The sequence below is a fragment of the Etheostoma spectabile genome, chromosome 17, assembly GCF_008692095.1.
Source record: "Etheostoma spectabile isolate EspeVRDwgs_2016 chromosome 17, UIUC_Espe_1.0, whole genome shotgun sequence".
Taxonomy (NCBI): domain Eukaryota; kingdom Metazoa; phylum Chordata; class Actinopteri; order Perciformes; family Percidae; genus Etheostoma; species Etheostoma spectabile.
This window is the reverse complement of record NC_045749.1, coordinates 10,730,644-10,741,345: the sequence shown is the minus strand read 5'-3', so window position 1 is coordinate 10,741,345 and position 10,702 is coordinate 10,730,644. Positions and strand designations below refer to the sequence as shown.

The following is a 10,702-nucleotide window of genomic DNA, read 5'->3' as shown; positions in this document are numbered from 1 at the left end:
ACTAAATGGAGAGATGTCAGAGTGGGGGGGCTGCCCATGGAAAGGCGCCCCGAGCGGTTGGTGAGAATGGCAGAACGGTTCAGTGTGAAGTGTATGGAGTTCATCAAGAGTCAAAGAACACTGATTGACGTACTGCAGTCGTACAAAACTCTTCACCACTCTGCTGTATGTGTAATCCTAATTAATTATGTTAGGTCTTTTACATTCAATAATCATAAACCCCTTTTCACAATTAAATTGCAAATTAAATCTCTGTATTTCTCTAACTAATGTATAAAAAATAACAAAACCAATGTAGTAAAATCTTCTTTGATTTAGTCATTACTTTTTTTAAAGTACCATGATTTGTACATCATGTTATGCAGTCTCTTGTTTCACATGCACACATCTTACCATGTTCAATCTGAAATTGAATCCATACAGTACCTTGTTTAATTGTTCCAGTGTGCCCCGTAGCTGTTCTTGATAATCACATTCATTTCTATATCTGGAACATAAAACATCTTGATTATGTGTTAATATAAAGCAGGAGGAGGAGATACGTTACGTTCTCATAATAAGCTGCAGTATTCTGTTGGAGCACTTACCTTATACAACCTGGATGTTAATGAACTCTTATTGCATGTTTGTGATGTGTGCTCACAGTGAGACAAGACAGATGAACAAACTCATCTCCATTATAGTGGAGCCATGGGTAGTGCTGAGTTGCTTTTTTTTAATCAGGGATTTGGGTGAACTAAACGTAAATTACCATAAATTAAATGTGATGTGTATTCACTGTCTTGTTTTATGATGACCATTAATCAAAATAAAATGATTTTTTCAGCAAGATTCAGTATGATTACCTTGTTTTAAAACTTTGACTTTGCATCCATTCTGATATTGATGAACTATTCATGCCCAGTTTCCCTGCTGATTTGCCTTGTTGTATCAATTATCTATTTTTTTTTACCAGCACCTTCACTTGTTTAGCATTGAGATTCTTCATCACACCCCCTTAATTATGAGAACAGTTCTATACATTTCCAATCACTCCATCTCTAAAGAAGATAGGAGCAATTCACTACTCTCTTACTTGCTGGTGAATTCATCCATCATGTTGCAAGCATCTTTTAGCTCTCGCTGCAGCTTGGCATGGTCGGAGGACAGCTCCCGGATGCGCTGCCTGTTGACTTCGGTCTGCTCTGCGAAGGCTTCCTCTAGGCCGCTGGCCTCTTCCATCCGCTGCAGTGTCTCCAGTTGCTTGCGGAACACGGCGTTGCGCTGCTCCAGGACTCGTGCTCTGTTGATGTACCGGGCAAAGCGGCTGTTGAGCTCCTGAAGGCTCTCCCAGCCCTGGATGGCTGAGATACCTGCAGAGGATTCAGAGTCCACTGGTTCCTCATCGAAGACATCTGAACGCTCATACTTTTCCTTGCGCACCTCGTGCAGGTAGCTGGTCTTGTACATGGTGGTACAGTACGTTTCCCTCCTGTGGGTTGGTGGTATCCCAGGAGTGCTTGTCCCCTTCAGCACCTTTATTGTGTGAAAACTTGGGTGCTCACCCTTGGCTGTCTCATGCTATACTAAACACTGCACAGCATTGGTTGGTGGCGAAATAGCCCCCAAAACCTCCCCCTAGCTGTGGCCGCGCATGCTACGAGCCTGGGGCCTTCCAGAGTTTATTGTTGCCTTTGTGGCAGAGATTAGAAAAGCCATGATGTTGATGACAAAGCAGAAACAAAAAAACAAACAATTGGCAGGCCCACGAAAGCACTGGGTTGTCACACACCATTATTTTGGTTCTTAGTCAGCTGCTTTCTAGATCCCTGATTGATATGGTAGATTCGATGGTAGCCCACCACAGGACAGAGGCGAAATTTCGTGCAGTGCAATTTGTGTGGACTGTTAATAACTATTCCTGCCACAAGTGTTGACACACTTTGTGCGCTGAAAACAAAAAAAGTTATTTTATAACAAGTGGGTAGTTGTTTACATTGAGTTCGGGGTTCATGGTCTCTCATTGTTGTTCATTGTAGTTCTGTCTTTAGCCAATAAAGCCAGAAAAAAACAGTGGAAACAATCACATAGAAGTATACAAGTCTGGGTTTTGCTGGGAAGATGGATCTGAAGCCAAAATATCTCAGCACTTTATTTTGGTAATAACAAGAAAGATTGTTTTTCCTCATGGTGCTTTTAGCCAACATCTCTATATTGCTTTATCTCCCCTTTGTATTTTCATTCTGTCTTAGCTTATACTTACAATAACATTTAGCCAAGATGAGAGTAAGGGAGAGTGATAGAAAAATTAGGAGGAGACAGAAGAGCTTCTGATTTGGCTCGCTCTCTGCAGGCTGTGCTACAAGGTCAGTCAAAATGTCCCTCTCAACAGATCTAGTAAGCTGTCTGTAAAACGGCTGAATGAAACACTTGTCAAATGGCATTACATCAGCATTTTAGCGTATTTTGGCACCAGCAATGCCCACGGCTCAAGAACAGACTTCCGTTTGAAAAATAAGCTACTAAACAAAAACATTATGAACATAATGGATTTAAACTACGCTAAGGTCTAATTGAATAAATCATATGTATGCTTTTCTTTTCAATTATTTGATTAAATACGTATAACCAGAGATAATGTGATGACCTTTTACCTTCTGTACTTTTACCTAGTACACAAAACTTGGTAAATTAGCTAATTTGTCAAGTGCAAAAAGAAACGTAGAAGAATTTGTTGAATCTAATTCTGTGGGAAACAGTAATTATGGTAACGTTGATTAACAACGTTAAATGCACACAAAAAGTTGAATTTGCCACTTAACATTAGCTACAGTAGCTACTCAATTCAAATTTAACTCAAAAGTGAAGGTTGCATTAGCTAAAGTTGCTTGCTATTTTATTCAAATGAAATTTCATTAAATGAATACACGTGAATGAAAGTGAATTAATGTGAACACAAGTTTAATGCTTTAATTCGACCGTGAACAATATTTCTACCTGAGTCACATCAGGTTGATTTCACTGGCAAAGGTGGTTGTCTAACAATGAAGAAAACAAGTCTCATGAGGCTACTTTACATCAAAATTCATCTTTAGTTATTGTTTTGATTGAGCTCTCTAGCTGTCCATTTTGTTGCCCTTTAGGTCACAAACCAACTAACCCAAACAGAACAATGTTTTTATACTTGTCCTATATATACATACCCATCTAAAGACGGAAATGGTAAAACACAATCTGTTTGTTTACATAGAGTGTTTTTTTTACATTCAATGGGAGTTGTGGACATTTTCTGATTTCATATTCACAAAATAGCAAACATTAGCATATGGAGTATGAATATGTTTAATGCCACAACTTGCATATGCATACAGATACTGACTTTCTAATGCAGGAGAGAAATAGAGAACTGAAGAAAATCTAAATTGTCAGGAGGCGGTGCAGCAATGCCCTCTGGTCTGTCATAACATCACTGTCGAAGCCCATCATCAGTTATCATCAGCATAAAGGCCCTCAGATGGTCCTGAGGCCTGATGTCTTTTGCCACTCTGTCCAGAATTAAATTTTGGACTTGTACCTCATACTTACAGAAATGGTCTGATGGACTCTTATCCAATTCCAATTCACCTGCTATAGCTTTCTTCTTTCTCACACTTTTTTTGGCAAGCCACCCTGGACCTCGGCCTTACAGTAGTGTAGTTCTGCAGCTTCTCATGTGCCCACAATACCAAGTGGTCTGTTGCCTTCTGAACATATTTGAAGTCACTTGCATACTTCCATAGTCTTTATTGAGTCCCCTTAACCAATTGTTGACCTGAGCGTCTTTGGCCCATTGTCACGTTTCCCCTATTGAAAATAGTCCCCTAAGGCGTCGGACTTTATTTCTCTTTACTTTCTCATCCGCTTCTGTGATTACCGTATGAGCCCTGCAATGTCATTTAACACGGGTAGAAGTGTTGTACGTTGTCATGCAGACAAACTGTGTAGAGTCTGCCAACACCAGCTGATGTGTCCATTACATCAGTTCAGTTAGACAACTCACGTTTTAAATGTTTATTATAACAGCAGAACATTAGCCCTACCTTATAGGTACAAGCTTAATAAGAGTTTAACATACATTTTAAAATATTTTATCTTCATTTTGATGTTTATATATTTTTAATAAAAAAAAATGATGCTTGGAAAAAGTAATTCCGGTTCAGTGCCCGATCATGCCCGTATGTTAGCAGCAGTTATATGCTAGCAGCTTTTTGATATGCAGTGCAAAAAAAGATAAATCAAGAGGAAGAGAACCAAGAAGAATACCACAAATAGATGATTTATCCAAGTAAGCATGCAAACCTCAATTACGAGCTGCAACTACAAGACCCTCCGTTGTGAAAAAAAAAGGATCGATACTCAAAGACTTGGTGGCAGAGACAGACAGATAGATAGATTTCAATTTTAATCTGTTTATTTATCCCCAATGGGGAAATTACAATTTACACTCTGTGTCCACACTTTGTTAGTTATCACACACAGTCCTGAACTACACACACACACGCTCAGGATCTATACATGCACTAATGGAGAGATGTCAGAGTGAGTGGGTTGCCAGCTGAACAAGCGCTCTGAGCGGTTGGGGGGGTACGGTGCCTTGCTCAACAGCACCTGGCAGTGCTCAGGAGGTGAAATGGCATCTCTCCAGCCACCAATCCACAATCCATACTTTTTGGTCCACACAGGGACTTAAACCAGTGACCCTCCGGTTCCCAACCCAACTCCCTACGGACTGAGCTACTGCCACCCCAAATAGATAGATAGATAGATAGATAGATAGATAGATAGATAGATAGATAGATAGATAGATACTTTATTTATCGCAAAGAAAATTTTAGAATTTTAGAGGTCAATGATTTAAGCCTCAATGTTACATTAGGAAGGGAGCGGCAGTGTGTCACAACGTTCTGAGTATGATTCCCCTACAACAACATGGTATGGTATGTCACTGACATTTTATCGTGAAATTGGTTTGAAATCCTTTTCTGTGTGGTACCGTGTCATGAAATGTGGCAGGAGGAAACGTTCAGTGGCATCTAACCTGCAGCCAGTTAAAGAGTTGATGTGGAAGTTATTCACAAACAATGTGTGTTTTTTCTGTGATTTGGATAGTAAGAAGGGCTCCCACAAGCATATTTACCCACTGCTGTGTCCTACAGAAGCAAGTAAACCAAGCCGGAAATTCAATAACTTCCTTCAACACAAATGCATTCACCTACAGATAGAGAATGCAATGCATCGGGGAGGGGGGAGGGGGTAAACACCAGTTAGAATGGTTAGTAAGGAATGTATGGTCAAGAGAATGGTTGAATACAGCAGTTTGGACGATGTCCCCAAAGTCAGCTCCTCCAGCAGAACCAACATTTAGCAAAATAGACTGTTTTCAGATTTAAACCCCATTTAGCCTATGTGTTTATATGGATTATGTTTCAGTGCTGCACATTCCCCTGTAACATTGTCACCAATAAACTACGTCATATCTGTCCTACCTCAAGCAGCGACCATAGATTATAGGTTGTGTGCCTGTTCTTCATGGCTGAGGAGAGAACCTCAGGATCACACTGCCATCTTTTTTTTCCATCTATATTCATTGGTTACGAGTGGCAGTAAATCTGAGGGCCGGTTGAGATTAGAGGCTGTCCAGAGTTGGAAATGAAAGCCTAGTGTTTATCCTGCTGGTCAGGCCTCCTGGGCTTCAGTGACAGACACTAGCAAGGCCAAGCAAGTAGCCTATAATATTTAGAGGGTGATAAAAAAATAATAGGAGCACCCAAAGGCAGTTCTCCCATCTATTATGAGCTGAGGGGTGGATATGTTAAAAAGGAAACAAGTGTTTGTATCCTCCTGTGCCAATTGTAGATGACAGAAGGAAGTGTCTGCAAGTTCAATAGTGTCTCTCATTGCCAGTTATTATGTTTAAACTGTGCTGACTATATCTGCCAGCGCTCTTCACTCAATATGAGAGGACAGAAAAAGCCATCCACCTCTACTGACAGAGGATTGTCAGCTTTCCATCACAATAAGAAATTGATCCTAAAAAGTCATCAGTGCTGCTGCCTGTGCCTTTTCACCTGCTGTTCAGGATGGTTAACCACAGAGATATGGAGAGATATGGCTGTACAGCTGTGTTATACACTGACCCCCAACCAGCAAAAAGACAAAAAAGTAACTTTTTAAAAATTCAATTCACAGTCTCACCAATTATTCTCATTGATTCAAGGAATGGCATTTTAAGGAATACTGTAATGCATTATCACCAAACTCAACCTGATTGGCTGTTTACATTTTTTATTGAATTTCGAAAATAGAGCACTTTTTTCACAGCAGAAAATGGTTTCTTCTGAGGAAAGACATTCATCAGTTTGAAATCAGTTTGAAAGTATTGACATGCCCACAGTGACAAAACCACTAGGTCTTTACCATCAAAATGGAATTCCCCTGAGTGCACATCTTAGGGGTCAGCATATCTGGGGTCAAAATTCCATTTGGTTGAACTTTGAAAATGAGTAGCCATCCAGGAGAGCATATCTACTCCCTCCATTAAAAATAATGACAATGCCCCAAAAATGTTGCCCATCAGGCAGCTGTTTTCAGCAATAAAAGCTCAGATAGACCTACTGTACTGTAAGTTATCCAGCTCCTAACAGCAGAATATAGTGGAGTATTTATTTCCTCAACAAGAGCTAAAGGAAGATTATCATTAGGTTGCATAAGGTTATTATTCTTGCATTCACCAGATAGCTTAAGAGATAGTTTAAATGCTGTTGTTCCATACTGTATATCTGCTGGAAGTGTAAGTAAGCTACTTTTTGCTGAAAGTTCCCCATATCAGCTCGAAAGGTGAACACACTATGTTGTGTGATGTGTTACAGCTTGTTTCTGCTGCCCCCAAGTGGCAAAAAACCATCACTTATTACAGGTTTAATTTAATGTAACCAGTTTTCTAAGCTCAGTTTTAACGTATACAGTATAATTAGAAACATCATTACTGGATTTAGATGTACACAAATAATTAGTCACCTATCTCATCAGTCAAGTGAGAGATGGCAAAGGTTAATGTAAAGAACACAGGAACAGTGGACATCCATTTAGCTGGTGAACTTACCCGTGCACACGCACACTCGTACACATCTCCTGCCCCCCCCCCTCCCATTTCTTCCTAGCTCCTTTCTTCCAAGCGCAGAGGACTGGCAGCAGAGAGAAACGATGAGCGTGGGGGCTGATAGAGGGTCCTTCTCTGCGCACTGGTGGGATTGTCCGATAATACAGCACCTCTGCTCGTTTCTCGCCTGACACAGCATGGGCAATTATTTCTTTTTTAATTATTCAGCTGAGATAAGTCGTGGGACTTCTGCAAGGTTTGCTGGTAAGTGTCTTTTCAAAAGATTCGTTTTAATCCACTGGGTTTTATCCCAGGTAAGTTATTAGAGATTCATATGTCTTTAAAAAAAGAAAGAGAAACCATCTCTCTTGTCTACATTTTTGTGTTTTTTTTAACTGTGATCCCCCTCAAGGATGGTCTCGAACAGCTTAATACTCTATATTGAGACCCTTTGCAGCTTAATAGAGCCACGTTTTGTTTTATAAACTACTTAAGACTAAGTTCACAGCCCCACACGTACATTTTCCTTCTAGTTCTGTAGTTTTTTAATTTATTTTGCATGGTATTGCTTTACAAATAAACCATTGATCTCCTTTGGCAATAACTTCTTTCATGTATTTAAATCATCATAGAACATCATCATAATCGCTGTCTCTCTTACACTAAACAAGTGTTCTACTTGAATCCGGTAAAATATATTTTTTTCTATTTCTTCTATTTGGATTTATATTATTCTTTTGCTTTAAGAATTTGATGACCACTCCGGCTCTTGTTGAGGAAATATCTAGCTCCTCTCCAGCTGATTGTGTGCTTACATGGGGATTTAAGTGACCACTTTTGGAGCAAATCAAATGCCACACCATCCCATTGAGCTTAGTCTGGGATTTTGGCTTCCTTTAAAGTCACACTGTCCTAATAAATTACAGGAAGACCCTTGCAAGATATAATGACCTCACCAAATTACAGTTTTCATTAGAAATTATTGTAGACATGTCACACATGCCGGCATGATCATGCCGGAAGCACTGAGATCATGTAATACGTTTTGATTATATTGTTACCATGAATCCTGAGCCTGCATGAGTAATGCTGAGATAGAAACTTTCTGTTTCAGGTGAAGATGTGCTGTTTCCAAAGAAGATTAAGCCTGTTTAAATCCACACAGACAACTTAATAATTAAACTGCTTTCAAGGCACTATGTACCAAAAAGCAGAATCTTTGTTCATCTAATTTGTTGGATCAAATTGTTCTCAAATAAAAGGTATTGTCTTTTCAAAGACATGGGGGACTCCAACATTAGCCATATGGTAGCAGCTTATACAGAGATGCAGGAGAGTCCTCCAGCAGGCAAGTTGGATCATTACATGGACAGCTATGATTTGGACTATGGGATCCCCCCTGATGAGATCCCAGACACGACGCAAGGCCAGGCTTTCTTTGTGGCCACCATTGTAATCGGTTTGGTGCTTGTCTGCATCATGCTTGTCTGTGGGTTTGGAAATTTGATATTCATTGCCACGTTGACACGCTACAAAAAGCTCCGCAACCTCACCAACCTGCTAATTGCCAATCTGGCCATCTCAGACTTCATTGTGGCAGTGGTGTGTTGCCCATTCCTGGTAGACTACTATGTGGTAAAACAGCTTTCCTGGGATCATGGATTAGTGTTGTGTGCCTCTGTCAACTATCTCCGTACAGTGTCCCTCTACGTGTCCACCAATGCATTGCTTGCAATTGCAGTTGACAGGTCAGTGTTATTTCTTTCATATTTTAGTGTGGGTGTATGTGTTCAATTTAATAATTTTCAAAAATATTTCAGCATTGTCTACAGAGATTTGAATCAACAAAAGCTTTCATGTTTTTTAACTGGCAATATTATCTCCTCTGCTTAAAGAAGACGTTGAAATACTGTACATTCCAGTCATTCATTGTCTGTCAGACATATAAAGACACTTATGTTGTTGTTTTTCCTGATTTCGATTGGCTGATTTTATTCTCTAAGCAACACATGTATTCGTTCTCGCTCTTTTGAACACAAATGGCTGTATTGTCACATACATTTTAAACATCTTAGCTTTATTGGACACAGGCACTTTACAACAGCAATTGAGATTTACCTCTTTGCAACTTACAAAAAAAGTCTTTGTCTTTTGTCTTTCTGCACTCATCACTAGTGCTTCAAAGGCTGTGTACAACATGCTTTGATTAATGCTTGATTATGTCTAAAAGCAGTTCCCTTGCTACTCTGTTCAGCATGCAACAGGTAGATATCCTCTTATGATAAATCTGGACATCCCATCTGCTACATTATCTAGTTAGTCCCCCTCTAGCACAGGCTGAAATATACTTCAAACATGCTTTAACCACCGACAGGTTGAGCAGGAAATCATGCTGTTTGCATACATTATAAATCATATCATAATATTCACCAGTACTCAATAAGACGTAAAAGACCTCATGACTAAAGGATAAAAAAGGAGCTTTTCAGATTCCATAATAACCTATACATTATAACCTCCAATATGCTTTTTTATCACAGAAGACATGCTGACATGTATGCATAGAAAAAGCACAGACAGGTGTAAATGATTAAATTAATTATGGCTCACTGTCACACTGTGATGGCTCACTGGCACACTTGAATTGAACAGAGCCATCATTAATGTTATTAGTAAAACCTGTGTGTTTGCTACTGTACACTGACGTTCTGCTGTGATAAAAAGTCCAAGGCCATATTCACATAAACTGAAAAGGCCCTGGAAGTAACAACTCGATGAACAATGCTTAAGACCGTTATTGCTTTGTTGAAGGGACAGATCCTTAGCACTATAGTGCTATGTTACCCACGTAGTGAAAAAAATAGTCAATAGTAGCATTTGGCTCATTGCCTGCACTTTTGTCTTGGATACTTAAATCCCTACACTCAAGGTTGTGTAAGAATTGATGAACGTTTTATTGATTTAAATGGTTGCTATTGATTTTTGCCTTCCTTGTGGCAAACGTTAGTTACTTTTGCACAATGCAATAACTCTATGCCTGTTTATTTAATGTTCCTCTATGTTTTGTGGGTAAAAAGTTCAGTTTTCTAAACTTCACAAATGGAAACATTGACTTGACTAACGTGAAGGCTGGATAATGAATGTTTAGTGTGCCAAAGAGTAAAGGTATCAACAACAGCTTACTGAGCCGGCCTGTTACGGGCCTTCTGCTCCGTTAATGGGTCATCAGTCACTTCTTTGTGGGTGGTATAGTACAAACATTTGATTAAATTGGTAATTTAGACAGTTGAATGAAATTAAGCAATTAACTGACACATTTTAATAGCATTTATCTCGTTATTAAGAAATTAACCACTGCACTCCACTGCATGTACTATTTGTTAGTTGGCATTTAGCTTCAGATCATCCATTGTCAATACAGTACTAGTAGATATCAATGAGAATCTAATTAGGAGTATGCTGTGTAATGTTGTTGCTGATCAACTTAAGTGAGGGGTCTGTGAACAAGTGGTGCAGAAAGACAATCAGTACACAGAGAAACATTAAACAGTGAGAGTTTCAAATATTTTTTACACATAAGTGCAG

The 10,702-nt window shown here is 39.3% G+C and overlaps 2 protein-coding genes across 4 annotated transcripts in view; one reads left to right on the top strand and one right to left on the bottom strand.

The window, feature by feature from the left end:
- The window catches only part of bfsp1 (beaded filament structural protein 1), an 8,731-nt gene extending 7,112 nt beyond the window's left edge, over positions 1-1,619 (bottom strand). Inside the window, exons 1-2 of one of the 3 annotated variants that reach the window (XM_032541819.1) lie at positions 1,076-1,619; positions 427-487 (exon numbers count right to left, since the gene is read on the bottom strand). In XM_032541819.1, the coding sequence (XP_032397710.1) occupies positions 427-487; positions 1,076-1,449 (435 nt within the window). In that variant the 5' untranslated portion in view covers positions 1,450-1,619. Of the gene's footprint in view, positions 1-72; positions 120-426; positions 504-1,075 lie in introns of those variants that run through there. The other 2 variants (XM_032541820.1, XM_032541821.1) reach the window with 2 other exon arrangements.
- A 5,549-nt stretch (positions 1,620-7,168) lies between these two features.
- The window catches only part of prokr1b (prokineticin receptor 1b), a 5,701-nt gene continuing 2,167 nt past the window's right edge, over positions 7,169-10,702 (top strand). Inside the window, exons 1-2 of the mRNA XM_032541818.1 lie at positions 7,169-7,381; positions 8,232-8,865. Coding sequence (XP_032397709.1) covers positions 8,399-8,865 — 467 coding nt within the window. The 5' untranslated portion in view covers positions 7,169-7,381; positions 8,232-8,398. The remainder of the gene's footprint in view (positions 7,382-8,231; positions 8,866-10,702) is intronic.